The sequence below is a fragment of the Salarias fasciatus genome, chromosome 6, assembly GCF_902148845.1.
Source record: "Salarias fasciatus chromosome 6, fSalaFa1.1, whole genome shotgun sequence".
Lineage (NCBI taxonomy): Eukaryota > Metazoa > Chordata > Actinopteri > Blenniiformes > Blenniidae > Salarias > Salarias fasciatus.
In genome coordinates this window covers 92,501-115,075 of record NC_043750.1, presented here as the reverse complement: position 1 = coordinate 115,075, position 22,575 = coordinate 92,501, and the positions used below count along the sequence as shown (strand labels likewise).

General features: G+C 53.8%; 1 protein-coding gene across 4 annotated transcripts in view; it reads left to right on the top strand.

Annotated features, from left to right (window-relative positions):
• The first annotated feature begins 1,525 nt into the window (after positions 1–1,525).
• The window catches only part of ero1b (endoplasmic reticulum oxidoreductase 1 beta), a 30,356-nt gene continuing 9,306 nt past the window's right edge, over positions 1,526–22,575 (top strand). The window contains exons 1-14 of one of the 4 annotated variants that reach the window (XM_030094737.1): positions 1,526–1,800; positions 1,834–2,384; positions 12,492–12,611; positions 15,480–15,563; positions 15,648–15,689; positions 17,595–17,677; positions 19,435–19,508; positions 19,905–20,025; positions 20,532–20,578; positions 21,555–21,566; positions 21,649–21,675; positions 21,854–21,946; positions 22,024–22,270; positions 22,386–22,455. In XM_030094737.1, coding sequence (XP_029950597.1) covers positions 2,220–2,384; positions 12,492–12,611; positions 15,480–15,563; positions 15,648–15,689; positions 17,595–17,677; positions 19,435–19,508; positions 19,905–20,025; positions 20,532–20,578; positions 21,555–21,566; positions 21,649–21,675; positions 21,854–21,946; positions 22,024–22,270; positions 22,386–22,455 — 1,185 coding nt within the window. In that variant the 5' untranslated portion in view covers positions 1,526–1,800; positions 1,834–2,219. Of the gene's footprint in view, positions 2,385–12,491; positions 12,612–15,479; positions 15,564–15,647; positions 15,690–17,594; positions 17,678–19,434; positions 19,509–19,904; positions 20,026–20,531; positions 20,579–21,554; positions 21,567–21,648; positions 21,676–21,853; positions 21,947–22,023; positions 22,271–22,385; positions 22,456–22,575 lie in introns of all 4 variants that reach the window. The other 3 variants (XM_030094738.1, XM_030094739.1, XR_003931704.1) reach the window with 3 other exon arrangements.

The following is a 22,575-nucleotide window of genomic DNA, read 5'->3' as shown; positions in this document are numbered from 1 at the left end:
ACCATTCTCCTGTCAACCTGCTCGATCATGTTTCCAGCACAGAGTCACTGAGAGCAGGACACTGAGGACACACTCCGCTCAGGACACTGAGGACACACTCCGCTCAGGACACTGAGGACACTGAGGACACACTCCGCTCAGGACACTGAGGACACTGAGGACACACTCCGCTCAGGACACTGAGGACACACTCCGCTCAGGACACTGAGGACACTGAGGACACACTCCGCTCAGGACACTGAGGACACTGAGGACACACTCCGCTCAGGACACTGAGGACACACTCCGCTCAGGACACTGAGGACACTGAGGACACACTCCGCTCAGGACACTGAGGACACACTCCGCTCAGGACACTGAGGACACTGAGGACACACTCCGCTCAGGACACTGAGGACACTGAGGACACACTCCGCTCAGGACACTGAGGACACACTCTGCTCAGGACACTGAGGACACACTCCGCTCAGGACACTGAGGACACTGAGGACACACTCCGCTCAGGACACTGAGGACACTGAGGACACACTCCGCTCAGGACACTGAGGACACACTCTGCTCAGGACACTGAGGACACACTCCGCTCAGGACACTGAGGACACTGAGGACACACTCTGCTCAGGACACTGAGGACACACTCTGCTCAGGACACTGAGGACACTGAGGACACACTCCACACCCCGCTCAGCGCTGCAGCCTCCAGCCAGTCCCAGCAGGACTACCCTAACTCCTGGATTTATGGATCCATTCAAGGATCTAACAGCTCCTGTGAATATTTCTGTGTCATCCTCACAGTTCCCCTGATATCACACGCACACACACACACACACACACACACACACCCACACACACACACACACACACACACACACAGTCTTGTATTTGTATCCTTGTGGGGACCGTCCATTGACTCCCATTCATGTCTAGCCCCTAACCCTGACCCTTACCCTAACCCTAACCCACACCACAACAAAGCCTAACCCTAAAGAAATGTTTTTGCACTTTTACTTTTTTCAGTAACAACAACATGGTCAAGAAAACACTGTTTCTCCTACTTAGGACCGGAAAAAGGTCCCCACAAGGCACGTCGTTCCACGTTTTGCTATCCTTGTGGGGACATTTGGCCCCAACAAGGATAGAAATACAAGAACACACACACACACACACACACACACACACACACACACACACACACACACACACACACACACACACACACACACACACACACACACACACACAGAGTTCTGCAAGAAGACATTTTACTTTGAAAGAACGAACCGGAAATACTCGTCATCGTTAGCATCGTTAGCTTCACGCAGAAGTGGAGACTCCGGACAGAAACTTCTCCAGACATGACCGTCCTGTCTTCAGTCCCCCGGGGTGTGTGGGGGGGTCCGCGGGTCTCGGAGCGGTTCTGAAGTCCTGCTGCCCTCCTGAGCGAGTCGTGGTCCCGCTTCCGTTTTCACAGCCACTGTTCCGGATGCTAATTACAGCGAGCCTGAAGCTACCGTAGCTAGCTAACAGTGGGTCCAGAGCCAGGCGACACGGGTCCTGACCCGGAACCAGGACCAGGCGACACGGGTCCTGATCCAGAACCAGAACCAGGCGACACGGGTCCTGATCCAGAACCAGGCGACACGGGTCCTGACCCGGAACCAGAACCAGGCGACACGATTCCTGATCCAGAGCCAGAACCAGGCGAAACGGGTCCTGATCCAGAACTAGAACCAGGCGACACGGGTCCTGATCCAGAACCAGAGCCAGGCGACACGGGTCCTGACCCGGAACCAGAACCAGGCGACACGATTCCTGATCCAGAGCCAGAACCAGGCGACACGGGTCCTGATCCAGAACCAGGCGACACGGGTCCTGACCCGGAACCAGAACCAGGCGACACGATTCCTGATCCAGAGCCAGAACCAGGCGACACGGGTCCTGATCCAGAACCAGAGCAAGGTGACACGGGTCCTGAATCGGAACCAGAACCAGGCGACACGGGTCCTGACCCGAAACCAGAACCAGGCGACACGGGTCCTGATCCGGAACCAGAGCAAGGTGACACGGGTCCTGAATCGGAACCAGAACCAGGCGACACGGGTCCTGATCCGGAACCAGCGGACACAGGTCCTGCTCCTGCTCCAGAGCCAGAACCAGCTGACAGGCCCTGGTCTGGTACTGCTCCTGTCCCTCCGGCGGTCCTGGTCCAGCAGGGCGGGATGTTCAGAGCGGTTCTTCAGGCTCTGGGTGTTCTGCTGCTGGCTCTGCTTCTGGGGAACTTTGGACTCGGCTGGTTTCAGCGCAGCAACGTCCAGAAGGAACCGCAGCAGAGGAGCTCTCCGAGAAGACCCTCACTCAGTCCGGACCAGAGCTGCTTCTGCCAGGTGAGCCTGAACGCACCACCAGAGCCTCAACACACCTGAACGCACCACCAGAGCCTCAACACACACCTGAACGCACCACCAGAGCCTCAACACACACCTGAACGCACCACCAGAGCCTCAACACACACCTGAACGCACCACCAGAGCCTCAACACACCTGAACGCACCACCAGAGCCTGAACACACCCCTGAACGCACCACCAGAGCCTGAACACACACCTGAACGCACCACCAGAGCCTCAACACACACCTGAACGCACCACCAGAGCCTCAACACACCTGAACGCACCACCAGAGCCTGAACACACCCCTGAACGCACCACCAGAGCCTGAACACACACCTGAACGCACCACCAGAGCCTCAACACACACCTGAACGCACCACCAGAGCCTCAACACACCTGAACGCACCACCAGAGCCTCAACACACCTGAACGCACCACCAGAGCCTCAACACACACCTGAACGCACCACCAGAGCCTCAACACACCTGAACGCACCACCAGAGCCTCAACACACACCTGAACGCACCACCAGAGCCTCAACACACACCTGAACGCACCACCAGAGCCTCAACACACCTGAACGCACCACCAGAGCCTCAACACACCTGAACGCACCACCAGAGCCTCAACACACACCTGAACGCACCACCAGAGCCTCAACACACCTGAACGCACCACCAGAGCCTCAACACACACCTGAACGCACCACCAGAGCCTGAACACACCTGAACGCACCACCAGAGCCTGAACACACCTGAACGCACCACCAGAGCCTCAACACACCTGAACGCACCACCAGAGCCTGAACACACCCCTGAACGCACCACCAGAGCCTGAACACACACCTGAACGCACCACCAGAGCCTCAACACACACCTGAACGCACCACCAGAGCCTCAACACACCTGAACGCTCCACCAGAGCCTGAACACACCCCTGAACGCACCACCAGAGCCTGAACACACACCTGAACGCACCACCAGAGCCTCAACACACACCTGAACGCACCACCAGAGCCTCAACACACCTGAACGCACCACCAGAGCCTCAACACACCTGAACGCACCACCAGAGCCTCAACACACACCTGAACGCACCACCAGAGCCTCAACACACCTGAACGCACCACCAGAGCCTCAACACACACCTGAACGCACCACCAGAGCCTCAACACACACCTGAACGCACCACCAGAGCCTGAAAACACACATGAACGCACCACCAGAGCCTGAACACACACCTGAACGCACCACCAGAGCCTGAACACACCCCTGAACGCACCACCAGAGCCTGAACACACCCCTGAACGCACCACCAGAGCCTCAACACACCCCTGAACGCACCACCAGAGCCTCAACACACACCTGAACGCACCACCAGAGCCTCAACACACCTGAACGCACCACCAGAGCCTGAACACACCCCTGAACGCACCACCAGAGCCTGAACACACACCTGAACGCACCACCAGAGCCTCAACACACACCTGAACGCACCACCAGAGCCTCAACACACCTGAACGCACCACCAGAGCCTCAACACACCTGAACGCACCACCAGAGCCTCAACACACACCTGAACGCACCACCAGAGCCTCAACACACCTGAACGCACCACCAGAGCCTCAACACACACCTGAACGCACCACCAGAGCCTCAACACACACCTGAACGCACCACCAGAGCCTCAACACACCTGAACGCACCACCAGAGCCTCAACACACACCTGAACGCACCACCAGAGCCTCAACACACACCTGAACGCACCACCAGAGCCTCAACACACACCTGAACGCACCACCAGAGCCTCAACACACCTGAACGCACCACCAGAGCCTGAACACACCCCTGAACGCACCACCAGAGCCTGAACACACACCTGAACGCACCACCAGAGCCTCAACACACACCTGAACGCACCACCAGAGCCTCAACACACCTGAACGCACCACCAGAGCCTGAACACACCCCTGAACGCACCACCAGAGCCTGAACACACACCTGAACGCACCACCAGAGCCTCAACACACACCTGAACGCACCACCAGAGCCTCAACACACCTGAACGCACCACCAGAGCCTCAACACACCTGAACGCACCACCAGAGCCTCAACACACACCTGAACGCACCACCAGAGCCTCAACACACCTGAACGCACCACCAGAGCCTCAACACACACCTGAACGCACCACCAGAGCCTCAACACACACCTGAACGCACCACCAGAGCCTCAACACACCTGAACGCACCACCAGAGCCTCAACACACCTGAACGCACCACCAGAGCCTCAACACACACCTGAACGCACCACCAGAGCCTCAACACACCTGAACGCACCACCAGAGCCTCAACACACACCTGAACGCACCACCAGAGCCTGAACACACCTGAACGCACCACCAGAGCCTGAACACACCTGAACGCACCACCAGAGCCTCAACACACCTGAACGCACCACCAGAGCCTGAACACACCCCTGAACGCACCACCAGAGCCTGAACACACACCTGAACGCACCACCAGAGCCTCAACACACACCTGAACGCACCACCAGAGCCTCAACACACCTGAACGCTCCACCAGAGCCTGAACACACCCCTGAACGCACCACCAGAGCCTGAACACACACCTGAACGCACCACCAGAGCCTCAACACACACCTGAACGCACCACCAGAGCCTCAACACACCTGAACGCACCACCAGAGCCTCAACACACCTGAACGCACCACCAGAGCCTCAACACACACCTGAACGCACCACCAGAGCCTCAACACACCTGAACGCACCACCAGAGCCTCAACACACACCTGAACGCACCACCAGAGCCTCAACACACACCTGAACGCACCACCAGAGCCTGAAAACACACATGAACGCACCACCAGAGCCTGAACACACACCTGAACGCACCACCAGAGCCTGAACACACCCCTGAACGCACCACCAGAGCCTGAACACACCCCTGAACGCACCACCAGAGCCTCAACACACCCCTGAACGCACCACCAGAGCCTCAACACACACCTGAACGCACCACCAGAGCCTCAACACACCTGAACGCACCACCAGAGCCTGAACACACCCCTGAACGCACCACCAGAGCCTGAACACACACCTGAACGCACCACCAGAGCCTCAACACACACCTGAACGCACCACCAGAGCCTCAACACACCTGAACGCACCACCAGAGCCTCAACACACCTGAACGCACCACCAGAGCCTCAACACACACCTGAACGCACCACCAGAGCCTCAACACACCTGAACGCACCACCAGAGCCTCAACACACACCTGAACGCACCACCAGAGCCTCAACACACACCTGAACGCACCACCAGAGCCTCAACACACCTGAACGCACCACCAGAGCCTCAACACACCTGAACGCACCACCAGAGCCTCAACACACCTGAACGCACCACCAGAGCCTCAACACATACCTGAACGCACCACCAGAGCCTGAACACACCTGAACGCACCACCAGAGCCTGAACACACCTGAACGCACCACCAGAGCCTCAACACACCTGAACGCACCACCAGAGCCTCAACACACCTGAACGCACCACCAGAGCCTCAACACACCCCTGAACGCACCACCAGAGCCTCAACACACACCTGAACGCACCACCAGAGCCTCAACACACACCTGAACGCACCACCAGAGCCTCAACACACCTGAACGCACCACCAGAGCCTCAACACACCTGAACGCACCACCAGAGCCTCAACACACACCTGAACGCACCACCAGAGCCTCAACACACCTGAACGCACCACCAGAGCCTCAACACACACCTGAACGCACCACCAGAGCCTGAACACACCTGAACGCACCACCAGAGCCTGAACACACCTGAACGCACCACCAGAGCCTCAACACCTGAACGCACCACCAGAGCCTGAACACCTGAACGCACCACCTGAGCCTCAACACCTGAACGCACCACCAGAGCCTGAACACACACCTGAACGCACCACCAGAGCCTCAACACCTGAACGCACCACCAGAGCCTCAACACCTGAACGCACCACCAGAGCCTCAACACCTGAACGCACCACCAGAGCCTCAACACCTGAACGCACCACCAGAGCCTCAACACCTGAACGCACCACCAGAGCCTGAACACACACCTGAACGCACCACCAGAGCCTCAACACACCCCTGAACGCACCACCAGAGCCTCAACACACCCCTGAACGCACCACCAGAGCCTCAACACACCCCTGAACGCACCACCAGAGCCTGAACAACATATGAGAGCCTGAACGCACCACCAGAGCCTCAACACACACCTGAACGCACCACCAGAGCCTGAACACACCTGAACGCACCACCAGAGCCTGAACAACATATGAGAGCCTGAACGCACCACCAGAGCCTGAACAACATATGAGAGCCTGAACGCACCACCAGAGCCTGAACAACATATGAGAGCCTGAACGCACCACCAGAGCCTGAACAACATATGAGAGCCTGAACGCACCACCAGAGCCTGAACACACCTGAACGCACCACCAGAGCCTGAACAACATATAAGAGCCTGAACGCACCACCGTTCTCTCCATGAAGTTTCCAAACAATTACACCTGCTTTGATTTGCTGAAACTATTATTAATATTCTAAAAGTATAAAAGTACTGGGGATGTGAGCTGTTCAGATCCTAACAGCAACTTGTGTGTGTGTGTGTGTGTGTCCTGATGAGGAGTTTTACTGTCCAGGACGGTCGACCAGCAGTAATCTGCAGCCCTGCAGGCTGTTAGCCTGTAGCCGGTAGCGGCTAAACTAGCATGTCTCCATGCTGTGTCCAGAGATCATGTCTGCTGGTTGGGATTTTCAACTGCGGTCAAGTGAGCTCCACCTCTAACCCGCAGTCAAACGAGCCGCACGTTCACGAGCTGTGCGCAAATACACCGAGCATTACGGTAACACCGTTCCCAAACCCATTATAAAATAAAAGTGGAGCAGTGTGGATCACAGCTCACTGCATGTAATACATTATATATTACTACACTTCATAAATTATATATTACTTTCATAAATACTATGAAGTATGATTACCGTGTACTTTTCCTCTAATTTGTTGCCAAAGTTCATTAGACATAGTAGCACATGCCATTGTTATCTGACTTTGAAGCCTAGTAAAATACTTTTTTCAATAAGTAGTCCACGAAATCAGTACTGCTGTACTTAATACATCACATATTACTTGCACAAGTACTTTGAAGTACTTTTACTGTGTACTTTTCCTGTAATTCATTGCCAAAGTTCCCTGTTGGTGTGAATAAAAAAAATCGTGGACTACTTATTGAAAAAAACCACCACCAACAGGGAACTTTGGCAATGAATTACAGGAAAAGTACACAGTAAAAATACTTCATAGTCATTGCACAAGTAATATGTAATGCATTGAGTGCAACAGTATTAATATTTTGGACTACTTATTGAAAAAAACGATTTTATTGCACTTCAAATTCAGGCGACAATGGCTTTTATTCACGTCAAATAGGAACTTTGTCGATGAATTACAGGAAAAGTACACAGTAAAAGTACTTCAAAGTACTTGTGGAAGTAATTTGTAATGTATTAAGTCCATCAGTACTGATTTTGTGGACTACTTATTGAAAAAAAGGATTTTATTGCTCGTTAAAGCTGGTGTCAGGCGTTTCCGTTCGTTTCCAATGTATGTATCATTTTTTAAACAGAGCTTAAATGCTGCGTTCACACCGGACACGAATAGTGCGGCGAGAGCGGCCGATTACTACAATATAATATTAGCATAAAGCAATATAAAAATGTATTTATGAGCCCCGCCTTCGTCTCATAGACCCCCATGTTATCCGAAAAAGCGCCGGTCAGCGTCAGCCAATAGATTTCGAGCTTCCGCATTCTTGTGTTGTCAAAGTGTGGAGCAGCCAGAGAGCACGGCCGCTCGCCCAGCAGAGGAGAGTTAGCTCTGCAGCAGATATATCCACTGTCTGCTGAACATCCACCGGAAACAGCTCAACATGGAGGATGCTGCAGGACTCAGAGGCTCTCATTTTCAGACAGATAATTCAAGACAATTAAAGGGGCGTGGCTTGGTCGCTCATGAAAGCAGAGGGAGGGCGGAGCCTCGAGACTTTGGATTAAAAAAACATCTCCCTTTCAAAACTCCGGACACGAGCTTTAATGTCAGGCGGCAGTGGCTTTTATTGTTATGTCTCATGAACTTTGGCGACAAATTACAGGAAAAGTACACAGTAAAAGTACTTCATAGTACTTGTGGAAGTAATTTGTAATGTATTAAGTCCATCAGTACTGATTTCGTGGACTACTTATTGAAAAAAAAGGATTTTATTGCTCATTAAAGTGGCTCTAGACTCGTGCACGGAGCTGCTGCATGTGGTGGCCATGGTTAGTGACTGAAATGGAAGCGCTGCTGTTGGGGTGTGGTGGTATCGGGGTGCGGTGGTGTCGGGGTGTGTCGGGGTGCGGTGGTGTCGGGGTGTGTCGGGGTGCGGTGTTGTCAGGGCGCAGTGGTATCGGGGTGCGGTGAAGTCCGGGTGCGCTGCTGTCGGGGTGCAGTGGTGTCGGGGTGCGGTGGTGTCGGGGTGCGGTGGTGTCGGGGTGCGGTGGTGTCGGGGTGCGGTGGTGTCCAGGTGCGCTGCTGTCGGGGTACGGTGGTGTCGGGGTGCGGTGGTGTCCGGGTGCGGTGGTGTCGGGGTGTGTCAGGGTGCGGTGGTGTCCGGGTGCGCTGCTGTCGGGGTGCGGTGGTGTCGGGGTGCGGTGGTGTCGGGGTGCGCTGCTGTCGGGGTGCGCTGCTGTCGGGGTGCGGTGGTGTCAGGGTGCGGTGGTGTCGGGGTGTGTCGGGGTGCGGTGGTGTCGGGGTGTGTCAGGGTGCAGTGGTGTCAGGGTGCGGTGGTGTCGGGGTGTGTCGGGGTGTGTCAGGGTGCGGTGGTGTCGGGGTACGGTGGTGTCAGGGTGCGGTGGTGTCGGGGTGCGGTGGTGTCGGGGTGCGGTGGTGTTGGGGTGTGTCGGGGTACGGTGGTGTCAGGGTGCAGTGGTGTCGGGGTGCGGTGGTGTCAGGGTGCGGTGGTGTCAGGGTGTGTCGGGGTACGGTGGTGTCAGGGTGCAGTGGTGTCGGGGTGCGGTGGTGTCAGGGTGCGGTGGTGTCAGGGTGTGTCGGGGTGCGGTGGTGTCGGGGTGTGTCGGGGTACGGTGGTGTCAGGGTGCAGTGGTGTCGGGGTGCGGTGGTGTCAGGGTGCGGTGGTGTCAGGGTGTGTCGGGGTGCGGTGGTGTCGGGGTGTGTCAGGGTGCGGTGGCGTCCGGGTGCGGTGGTGTCCGGGTGCGGTGGTGTCCGGGTGCGGTGGTGTCAGGGTGTGTCGGGGTGCGGTGGTGTCGGGGTGCGGTGGTGTCGGGGTGCGGTGTCAGGGACATGTGTAGACACGTCAGTGTGAGGACGCTGTCCTCCTGTCAGTGTTTACCCTCCGTCTGACCGCCGGCTCCCTCAAACCCGCCCAGCGGGCGTGAGGTGCAGTGGCGTGGGACGCCCTCATAGGCCGAGCCCGGCCCACTGTGCAGAACAGGGGGCGGGACCGAAGAGGGGGGCGGGGCCGAGGCGGACCTGTTGAGCCGGCCGCCGCTCCCGCTGTTTTCGGACCGGGGACCCAGAGCAGGAGCTCGGCCCGCCGCTTTGAAGGATGCTGAGAGGAGTGTGTGTGTTGGTGTGTGTTGTGTTCCTCAGAGGACTGCTGCAGTCAGAGGTGGGTGCTGCTTCTCCTCAGCTTCACTCTGCCCAGCAGGGCCCCGCTTCATAGCTTCACTCCACAGCTGCTCTCACCTCAGCCACAGAGTGAACAGACAGAAGGCTTCAGGAAGTCTATCTAATCCTCCGTACATATCTGAACCTTTTATCAGCCGCTTTGAATCCAAAATGACGATCAGCCGCTTTAAATCTCTGTAACTGACGATCAGCCGCTTTAAATGTGTGTAAATGAGGTGACACTCCTATATAATGAAATGTGTTGAACATTCTGAAGCCAAACATAAGCACACACACTTAAGTCTGAAGTGATTCATGCTCCAGGTCAATTCTGGCTTCAAGTTGCTTTTGGTCAACGGGAAGCGATGCAGGCTTCTTCCCAAAGATAACAAGATGATGTACAAGAAGCATCATTATGGGAAAAATCTATCCTCAGCTGTTATCTTCATTTGAACAGAAAGTGGTGTGTTTGTATTGAAACAGGAGGCTTGAGTTCCCTCAGAGGCTCACCAGTCCTGCTGTATTGACAGTAAAAATAAATAAATAATGAGTGTGACATTTTGGGAAGAACGCAGAAAAACATACCAAGTTAGTAAAGTCAAGTGTTTACCTGACAGTCCGGTTATGATCACACACACACACACACACACACACACACACACACACACAGCTGGAGTCTGAGAAGCAGTTTCTCACGGATCTGGTAGATAAACTTGGGACCTTCTGACTCTTGTCCTTCACCACCCCTCTGCAGGTGACCTTTGACCTTCCAGCCTGGTCTGTAGGGTCAGTGGTTCCTCCTCGTTCAGTGTTAGACCCCGTTTAGGCCACGTTTCAAATGGAAAAATGTCATTTTCAGGTTTTTCTTTAGGCTGGGCGGTATAAACCGTATGTGATAGGAGTGTAACGGTACACAAAAGCCTCGGTACGGTACCTACCTCGGTGGAAGGGTCACGGTTTGGTACGTTTTTCGGTACAGTGGGGAAAAAGTAACAAAAGCTCACAAATGTACCAGAACATCTTTCCCAAGCTTTCTCACGCGACAGATTTACACGAGACTGGTGGGTCTTCCAACTCCACATGCTGCATCTCTGATTGTTCATGTTTGGACCTGCTTGTTCTTCTTCTTCTTCTGTGGTAATGGTGGTCGCCGGCAGCTTTCAGGCTCATTACCGCCACCTAAGGTTGGAATCAGGACTCGCTTTTTTTTTTTTTTTTTTCTTTTTTACTCACTCGTGTATTCGTCATGTGATTGTGTGTACCTCCCCATGACAACGAATACAAATACCGTCACACTCCTAGTATGTGATATAAATTTGGCCCACGGTAGGGATTTTGGTCACACCGCCCACATATAGCACATTACGTCCTCTGGGTGGCAGTAATGCAGCTTTTTAGATGCCCGGTTCCCTGAAGAAGAAGTACACAACAACAGCGATGGCTGCTTCACTCAGGCAGTAGCACCGTCCATCAACCTGTCAGCATCCAGCTCCTCCCGAACCGCCTTCTTTACCTGTGAAACACCTGAAACCCTCTGCGTCAGAGAACAACCTGAGCCCTGCAGCTCCTGCTGCCTTCAGCGACGCTTTGTAAAGTAGCTGCTGATAGTCAGCTGTTAGCTTAGCTGTTAGCCACCGACAAACAGGGATCAGTGAAAAAAGTTGGCACGACGCCAAATCAAGTTGCCGACCCCTGATCTATAAACTGAACATGGTTTGGATTCAAAGTAACTTGACTTCTGTTATTTAATAGTTTAAAAACTACTTCCTGCATCCATGCTTTTACTAGGTGCTATGGTAACCATTACAAGACTGTTACGCTGAAATGTATATATCAAATTATACCGTGATATATACCGTCTACCGTGTAAGTTTCAAAGTATTCCGTGATATAAATTTTAGGCCATATCGCCCACCCCTATTTTCCTTTAAGAAACATTTCATGGTCACACAGCAACTTGTTGAAAGAGATGTCAGTATCCATGGCAACGGCAGAAACCCTGGAAACCAGGGAGTTGGTCCATTAGTTGTTCCTGTTGTTTGTTTTAGTCAAGAACCACGGCGAACAATACACTCTAAAACTACCAAGTCCGGCAGAATATGGACCAGAACCACAGTTTCAGGACTAGGACCACAGTTTCCTTGGAGACGCAATCGGAACATTTTCAGAAAGTTCCTCCAAGGGAGCGGTTCCTCTGCATACCTGTTGTCATGGAAACAGACCGCACAGTGTAAGCAGGAGTGAATGGGGCCCGGACGCCCTCCGTGCTGCCTTCAGGGTCTGTGGGTCATCTCCTGAACGTCCTGTTTAGAGGGAGCGTTTGATTCATGCGTCTGTGTCTGCTTCAGCTCACTGGAGTCCTGGACGACTGCTTCTGTGATGTGGAGAGCATCGACGTCTTCAACAACTTCAAGATTTACCCTCGCATCAAGAAGCTGACGGAGAGAGACTACTTCAGATACTACCGGGTGAGAAGCCGCCTCAGTTCAACTCCTGACTCTTCAGTTTCAGCTCCTGACTCTTCCGTTTGAGCTCCTGACTCTTCAGTTTCAGCTCCTGACTCTTCCGTTTGAGCTCCTGACTCTTCCGTTTCAGCTCCTGACTCTTCAGTTTCAGCTCCTGACTCTTCCGTTTCAACTCCTGACTCTTCCGTTTCAGCTCCTGACTCTTCAGTTTGAGCTTCTGACACTTCCGTTTCAGCTCCTGACACTGAAGCTTGCTTTTGACCTGCAGATGCCCCAGCGTTGGGCGGTGTTAGTCAGACCGGTAGACCTGGTGCGACTCAGAAACCTGAGTCCGGCTCCACGCCTGTGGTTCCCGGCAGGGATTGTGCTGGTGTGAATTCATAGCTCACGCAATTGAGTGCTCTGTGCCGGACGGACACTCCCTGACTGGTTTCTGGTTCCTGTTTAACCAGAACAGGCTGTCTGCTGTCTGAGCTGCTCGACTAGCCGGACCTCAGCTTCCTGTCTCAAAACCCTGGATCAGCCGACAGGCACTCTCCCTCTGAAACGAGATCCACAGTAGGCACATTTCCATGGCTCCGTACAATCCGCTTATATGGTGGAGCAGATTGTAAATGCGTCATGTAAATACTGAGTGGATCCGCTTCACTCGGTGCGGATTGTATTTTGGAGCCGATTGTACACCGATCCATAATCCGCTCTGTGTCTCATATAAACGCCGCCGGACAGCGGATCGGATTAAATGGGGGAGTATTTGTTCCGCATGCGTTCCCTCGTACGTAGGGACGTGTGACGTGCCAGTAAACGGGAAGCATGACAGTCAGACCCATGCAGAAGAGCACAACAGTGGTTGAAAAACACTTTTTTAATTAAAACCCCGAGAGAACAAGCACTGGAGAGGAGAGATGGAAGCAAATCGCGCAACAGCGAGTTCAAAGAGCTCAGTAGCAGAACACGAGCCATCCCCCGGCCGGTGTTATGGATTAACTGGTTCCCGTGTTAACAAATGATGGCGGAGGTCTGTGTGAACACCTGCTGATAACAGCAGATGTTAAAGTAAGACTCACAAAAGACTTTAAACGTATACACTCACTGGAACTGTCGATAGCCGGCGTTCGCCAGAACAACTACATGTCTCAGTCAGCTATTGGCCACGAGTTAACACGGGCACCAGTTAATTCAAAACATCGGCATGGAGCAGAGCTCACACCGAGACGTGCCGCTCGGCACGGCGATGCTCCGGCCGGGGAGCAGCGTCTCATGGAGATGTTGGACATTGTTTGAGCAGAGATCAGCAGATAAAAACTCTCTGCTCGGCGCCGAGGCTGCTGCTGCAGAGAGAAGACTGGAAGTTCCTCCACAGACTCTGTGCTCATGTCACAGGACGCTGCGTAATCCACCCAGGACCCCGGTAAACCAGGATTCATCGTGGATCGCTTTGAATGCCTACATGAATACACTCCGTTTAATACGATTGTTTACAATCGGATTGAAAAAACACCATGTAAACTGGGCCAGTGATCCCCACTGATCACTTACTGATGTTTGTGGGTTAAAGGTCGTCATAATGATCAAACACTGAATGGTAATGAGGATTTAATACAAAGGACTCATCACGGTCTCACCTGGAGCGGCTCGCTGTCATTCCCATGTGAGTCCCTGTTCAGTCATGAGGTAGAAACAACATCTTTACTGTGCCTCGATTTCACAATGACTGGAGGAAGCTGTTCACCGGCTCCAGCCGCCGCTGCCGGGACTGGTCCTGGACTGAGCTGAGGTTCTGACTGGTCCTGGACTGATCTGAGGTTCTGACTGGTCCTGGACTGATCTGAGGTTCTGACTGGTCCTGGACTGAGCTGAGGTTCTGACTGGTCCTGGACTGATCTGAGGTTCTGACTGGTCCTGGACTGAGCTGAGGTTCTGACTGGTCCTGGACTGAGCTGAGGTTCTGACTGGTCCTGGACTGATCTGAGGTTCTGACTGGTCCTGGACTGATCTGAGGTTCTGACTGGTCCTGGACTGAGCTGAGGTTCTGACTGGTCCTGGACTGATCTGAGGTTCTGACTGGTCCTGGACTGAGCTGAGGTTCTGACTGGTCCTGGACTGATCTGAGGTTCTGACTGGTCCTGGACTGAGCTGAGGTTCTGACTGGTCCTGGACTGAGCTGAGGTTCTGACTGGTCCTGGACTGAGCTGAGGTTCTGACTGGTCCTGGACTGAGCTGAGGTTCTGACTGGTCCTGGACTGAGCTGAGGTTCTGACTGGTCCTGGACTGATCTGAGGTTCTGACTGGTCCTGGACTGAGCTGAGGTTCTGACTGGTCCTGGACTGAGCTGAGGTTCTGACTGGTCCTGGACTGAGCTGAGGTTCTGACTGGTCCTGGACTGAGCTGAGGTTCTGACTGGTCCTGGACTGAGCTGAGGTTCTGACTGGTCCTGGACTGATCTGAGGTTCTGACTGGTCCTGGACTGATCTGAGGTTCTGACTGGTCCTGGACTGATCTGAGGTTCTGACTGGTCCTGGACTGATCTGAGGTTCTGACTGGTCCTGGACTGATCTGAGGTTCTGACTGGTCCTGGACTGATCTGAGGTTCTGACTGGTCCTGGACTGATCTGAGGTTCTGACTGGTCCTGGACTGATCTGAGGTTCTGACTGGTCCTGGACTGAGCTGAGGTTCTGACTGGTCCTGGACTGATCTGAGGTTCTGACTGGTCCTGGACTGATCTGAGGTTCTGACTGGTCCTGGACTGAGCTGAGGTTCTGACTGGTCCTGGACTGATCTGAGGTTCTGACTGGTCCTGGACTGATCTGAGGTTCTGACTGGTCCTGGACTGAGCTGAGGTCAGTCGGTCTGAATGTGGGATGTTTCAGGTCAACCTGAAGAGACCCTGCCCCTTCTGGAGCGATGACGGACACTGTGCCATCAAAGACTGCCATGTGGAGCCCTGCCCAGAGGTCAGAGGTCACATTCCCACAGCCAGCCTGTCTTTCTGCACCTCATGAGAACATTCTCCCTCACTGACCCTTCCTGTGTCTCAGAGCAAGATTCCTGTTGGCATCAAGTCCGGGAACTACAACAAGGTGAGGTCTGCTGTCCGTCTCCGTCTCCGTCCGTCTCCGTCCGTCTCTGAAGACCTTTATTGTGGTCAGAGCAGAAACAGCAGTGAAAGTGATCCAGCCTTGACTCCGCCTGGACAGAGATATGAGTGGAGGTGGAGTCACAGTGGAGAGACGGGTGGAGTTTGGAGGTGTCCTGGTTCGATTCCTCTGGAATCTGCTTCACTGGACTCTCAGCTGTTCACTGCTGATGTTCAGTCAGAAACCATTTCCCCAAGAAGACAGTCAGCCCTGAATGATGGAGGGATGGACGATCCTCCACTCCTCCCTCTCTCTCTCTCTCTCTCTCTCTCTCTCTCTCTCTCGATGGAGGTGTTTAATTTGAAAGTTGTTGGTCTTCATGTAGGACATATTGTTATTGATGGTTTGAAACACATTTTATGATTTTACTTCATTTGCAACACACACACACACACACACACACACACACACACACACACACACACACACACACACAAATACACAGAGATCCCACATCTTGTACTTGAACATGTGGTTCATTACTGTTCAGAACAAACACTTCCATGTTGTAGTGTTTGAGTTGAGCGAAGGTTTCGTTGTGATCTTACATGAACCTGGGAAAGTTGCATTAAAATGAAATAATATATACTTGAGCAGAATACTGGTAAAAAAATTTTAAATTAATCATTGAAGACAACCACGACATCTTGGTGTCCCACATTGTCCCACTCAGATTTCGTCCCTGTTCCACATGTGGTAAATTGGGATGTGGTCGCCCTAACCCTGACTGATGTACAAACTTTGTGTCTGTTAATTTCTGGAAAAACAAACTGCTCTCATGTACTTAATGAAGTGGAACAGCAGCTGCAAATGTTCCAACACTATCTCTGTGGCTGATTACACACACACACACACACACACACACACACACACACTTGTCTGCTGCTGTCGGCTCCCTGTGGTGTTTGCCAGCAGCGAGCCAGTGCTGGGCGGTGTGAGCTAAAACTCACATGTCGGTATAAATGAAAGCCCTTCACAGTAACAGTAGGAATCACGGTATAAATGCTGAGGTTTAAAACCTGTAATGAAGTGTTTGACTGGGTTTGTAGTTTAATTCCCTGCATTTGCACTTCATGCCAATAGGTGTGCTGTTGGCATGTTCACCCTTATTTTCACACAGACACCACAGAAGAAGAAGGCCCCTGAGGCCAGGCTCTCTGCATGTTAGAAAAGAGTGTTTAGCAGCGAGACGTGGCCGGAAGAAGCTGGAGCATGTTCAGTGACGACGCTCCGTTTTTCAGTAGGAGGACTGAACCATCGGTCCTCACGCTGCACAGCGCACATCTCCACCGGGGCCACGTTTCTATGGGTCCTCCCGTCTTACGGTGTTTACCGCGCAGCCCTACAGTGACCTGCAGCCTGCTGTTAGCCTGCCGGGAGCTCCAGGATGGTTTTCTGACCCGAGTCTCCAGTGACCCCTGACCCCTGACCTCTGTGTTTGTGACTTTGTAAGTCCAGCCAGTGGGTGCAGAGGGTGACGGTTCTGTGTTGTGTTACGGCTGTCTGGTAAACAGGAAGCGTCACCGGTCCTGCAGGAGTCTCTCCGCTAGCTCGGCCACGCCTGCAGAGTCCTGCTTCGCCTTCTGAGGCTGGGCCGGGAACTCACCGGGAACCCGGGGAACTCACAGATCTGTCTGAGAATCCCACTCAATTTTCCAGTGAAACCAGCAGAAGGTTCCTGAAGGTCAGCGAGCGCTGGAGACGTCCCTGCTCAGGACGGAGACGTCCCTGCTCAGGACGGAGACGTCCCTGCTCAGGACGGAGACGTCCCGGCTCAGGACGGAGACGCTGATCGCCGCCTTCATGAAGTGTGGAGTAGTCCTAACCCAGCTCTCCTGTGTGTCCCAGTACTCCCAGGCAGCCAACAGCGTGTCAGACAGGAGTGAGTGTGAACAAGCTGACGACCTGGGAGCCATCAACAGCACCCTGAGGTGAGAACACTCGCTGCAGCGCCCAGCAACAGGCAGAGAACCGGCAGAGAACCGGCAGAGCGGTCAGCGGTGAAGGCTGAGACCAGCCTGCAGGGGGCGGTGTGCACCGCAGTGCAGGACAGGAGAAGAAGAGGACGCAGACCCAGGACTCGGTCTGCCAGCAGGTCCGGCTGCTGAGTGGGACGCTCAGACTTCTGTCAGGCAGAAACTCTTCACAGAAACTCAGATGTGAGACGTGAGGCCGAGCAGGCGGCAGCCCTCTGTCCGCCGGTCTCCGTCCACGGAGGACGCTTTCCGCTGGGGACGGCCGCGTAGGGGGCGTGGCTTCCGAAACCGCCTCACTCCTCAGTCAGAACACAACGGTCCGGTCTGCAGGGAACCGCTGGAGAAACAGGACAGCCGGACGTACCGGAGAACAGGACACAGGCACCGCAGCAGGGAGTGAGAGCAGGGAGTGACCTGAGGGAGTGACAGGGAGTAGTGAGAGCAGGGAGTGACCTGAGGGAGTGACAGGGAGTAGTGAGAGCAGGGAGTGACCTGAGGGAGTGAGAGGAAGGAGTGAGAGCAGGGAGTGACCTGAGCGAGTGAGAGGAAGGAGTGACCTGAGGGAGTAGTGAGAGCAGGGAGTGACCTGAGGGAGTGAGAGGAAGTAGTGAGAGCAGGGAGTGACCTGAGGGAGTGAGAGGGAGTAGTGAGAGCAGGGAGTGACCTGAGGGAGTGAGAGGGAGTAGTGAGAGCAGGGAGTGACCTGAGGGAGTGAGAGGGAGTAGTGAGAGCAGGGAGTGACCTGAGGGAGTGACCTGAGGGAGTGAGAGCAGGGAGTGACCTGAGGGAGTGAGAGCAGGGAGTGACGGGAGGAAATGACTGAAGGGAGTGAGAGCAGGGAGTGAGAGGAGGAAGGAGTGAGAGGAACTTTGTCAGGTTCTCTGAAAAACACAAATGAAGCTTGGATGAAGGTGTAATGTGATTACTCTCTCAAGAGTTTTGGAAAATAACACCTTCAAATACAATAAGTAAATGTTAACCTGTCCTCTGACCTGTCCTCTGACCTGTCCCCTGACCTGTCCTCTGACCTGTCCTCTGACCTGTCCTCTGACCTGTCCCCTGACCTGTCCCCTGACCTGTCCCCTGATCTGTCCCCTGGCCTGTCCCCTGACCTGTCCCCTGACCTGTCCTCTGACCTGTCCCCTGACCTGTCCCCTGACCTGTCCCCTGACCTGTCCCCTGACCTGTCCTCTCACCTGTCCTCTCACCTGTCCTCTCACCTGTCCCCTGACCTGTCCTCTGACCTGTCCTCTGACCTGTCCTCTGACCTGTCCCCTGACCTGTCCTCTGACCTGTCCCCTGACCTGTCCCCTGACCTGCCCCCTGACCTGCCCCCTGACCTGTCCCCTGACCTGTCCCCTGACCTGTCCCCTGACCTGTCCCCTGACCTGTCCTCTGACCTGTCCCCTGACCTGTCCCCTGACCTGTCCCCTGACCTGTCCTCTCACCTGTCCTCTCACCTGTCCTCTCACCTGTCCTCTCACCTGTCCCCTGACCTGTCCCCTGACCTGTCCCCTGACCTGTCCCCTGACCTGTCCCCTGACCTGTCCTCTGACCTGTCCTCTCACCTGTCCTCTCACCTGTCCTCTCACCTGTCCCCTGACCTGTCCCCTGACCTGTCCCCTGACCTGTCCCCTGACCTGTCCCCTGGCCACAGACAGGGCGTCACCCTGGCTCTACCTCCGTTCACTTCCTGTCTTGTTTGTCCTCAGTAATCAGAGTAAAGAGGCCTTCGTGGACTGGGCGAGACACGACGACGCTCAGGACCATTTCTGTGAGCTGGACGGTGAGCCGGCGTCCTCGTCATCAGTCTCCACGCTGTCCAGAGGACGTTGTCCAACTCACTCAAGAGACGTGTTCTGTTAGGAACACTTCATCTGAACAGCTCAATCATTAACCTGCTGCTGATTACACAACACTGAGTACACACCAGTCTACACAACACTGAGTACACACCAGTCTACACAACACTGAGTACACACCAGTCTACACAACACTGAGTACACACCAGTCTACACAACACTGAGTACACACCAGTCTACACAACACTGAGTACACACCGGTCTACACAACACTGAGTACACACCAGTCTACACAACACTGAGTACACACCAGTCTACACAACACTGAGTACACACCAGTCTACACAACACTGAGTACACACCGGTCACTCTCCCCCCAGATGAGACCTCTCCGGACGCGGACTACGTGGACCTGCTGCTGAACCCGGAGCGCTTCACGGGGTACCGGGGAGCGTCGGCCTGGAGGGTCTGGAACAGCATCTACGAGGAGAACTGCTTCAAGTCAGACATGATTCCCTCCTTCATCCTCACATGAGCGCTTACTGCCGCACACACACACACACACACACACACACACACACACACACACACACACACGTGTGTATTTCTATCCTCGTGGGGACCGTCCATTGACTCCCATTCATGTCTAGCCCCTAACCCTGACCCTTACCCTAACCCTAACCCACACCACAACAAAGCCTAACCCTAAAGAAATGTTTTTGACCTTTTACTTTTTTCAGTAACAACAACATGGTCAAGAAAACACTGTTTCTCCTACTTAGGACCGGAAAAAGGTCCCCACAAGGCACGTCGTTCCACGTTTTGCTATCCTTGTGGGGACATTTGGCCCCGACAAGGATAGAAATACAAGAACACACACACACACACACACACACACACACACACACACACACACACACACGAGTGGTGTGTCATCAAACCTCGTCCCTCAGTGTTTCTGTCCCCGAGTGTCTCTGAGTCTCTGCTGGTCTCTCTTCCCTCCACAGGCCCAGATCGGTGTACAGACCTCTGAACCCTCTGGCCCCCAGCAGAGGTGAGTCAGTGTAACTACAGGTACTCTGTGTAACTACAGGTACTCTCAGTGTAACTACAGGTACTCTCAATGTAACTACAGGTACTCTCGGTGTAACTACAGGTACTCTCAATGTAACTACAGGTACTCTGTGTAACTACAGGTACTCTCGGTGTAACTACAGGTCCTACAGGTACTCTCAGTGTAACTACAGGTGCTACAGGTACTCTCAGTGTAACTACAGGTACTCTCAGTGTAACTACAGGTACTACAGGTACTCTCGGTGTAACTACAGGTACTCTCAGTGTAACTACAGGTACTCTGTGTAACTACAGGTACTCTGTGTAACTACAGGTCCTACAGGTACTCTCAGTGTAACTACAGGTGCTACAGGTACTCTCAGTGTAACTACAGGTACTCTCAGTGTAACTTCAGGTACTACAGGTACTCTCAGTGTAACTTCAGGTACTACAGGTACTCTTGGTGAGACTACAGGTACTCTTGGTACTCTCAGTGTAACTACAGCTCCTGTCAGTGTGCGATCAGGTGTAAAGTGGTGACACTTCCTGCTCCAGTTTAGCTTCCCACCTTGTTTCAGGACTTCTGTCCATTCATAAAGGTCCAGTTTGTAGTTTGCTGGCTTTTGGGCTGTTTTCTGCTTCGATTCAGTCATTCTCAGTTTTTTTGTTTTTAATCCACGTCAACCAAGTGAACACTCTCTCAGTGAAACATGCTGAACGTTGAAAAACAGCGTTTTGCTTTTTCTTGTCTCTGTGCAGAAAATGTGTCTGAGGTGGCTTTCATCAGGATGTGTGTATCTTATAGATCTCTAGAGGGTCTTGCAGAACTTTCATCCAGATGTTTTTGAAAGCCCACAGCTGTGGCTCAGCTCAAATGTTTTTGTTGTGTTTTTGCTTTTCCACAGTTTGTCTTGGCTGTGAATCCTGGTGGTTGTTTTTTTGTGTGTGTGAACTGTGTCTCTGTGTGTCTCTTTCAGGAGACGACGACGGTGAGTGTCCCTCCTGGACTGCTGTCCACAGCTCAGTCAGTCTGCAGCTTCTGGTTCCTCACTGTGGTGCTTCATGTTTCAGGAGAGAGCTTCTACAACTGGCTGGAGGGTGAGTCTGTCAGCAGAGAGCAGGCCGTGTGAGTCCAGAGGGACTGAAGAGTGTGTGTGTGTGTGTGTGTGTGTGTGTGTGTGTGTGTGTGTGTGTGTGTGTGTGTGTGTGTGTGTGTGTGTGTGTGTGTGTGTGTGTGTGTGTGTGTGTGTGTGTGTGTGTGGGCGCGCGTCCTCAGGCCTGTGTCTGGAGAAGAGGGTTTTCTACCGCCTCATCTCCGGCCTGCACAGCAGCATCAACATCCACCTGTGTGCCGAGTACCTGCTGGACGGTTCGTACCGCTCGCCGCGCCGCGCCGCGCCGCACCGCGCCGGGCTCAGCCAATCAGCTGTCCGTCTGCCTCCTCAGAGGGCTGGGGTCGCTCCGTCTGGGGTCCCAACGTCCAGGAGTTCAGGCGGCGCTTCGACACGGCCGAGACCAAAGGCGAAGGAACCCGGCGGCTGAAGAACCTGTACTTCCTGTACCTGATGGAGCTGCGGGCGCTCTACAAGGTGGCGCCCTACTTCGAGCGGGCGTTCATCAACCTGTACACCGGGAACTCCCGGGAGGACGGGGACACCAAGGAGCTGCTGCTGCAGATCTTCAACGAGATCAAGTGAGCGCCCGGACCGAGGGTAGAGCTCAGAGGCACAGCGGCAGTCCCCTCAGGATGGTTCTGCCCGGGAGTTCTGCAGCTGCCCGGCCGCTTCAGCCTCTGTTCTGTGTTGCAGAGCGTTCCCCATGCACTTCGACGAGAAGTCCATGTTCGCAGGAAACAAGCTGGAGGCCAAAACCCTGAAGGTGAGAGAAGGTCTGCAGTGTCTACTCCCTGACCTGCAGGATGGACACAGCTGTCCTCCATCCAGATGTGTCTAACCTCTCTCCTCCATCCAGATGTGTCTAACTCAGCAGTGGGTTCAG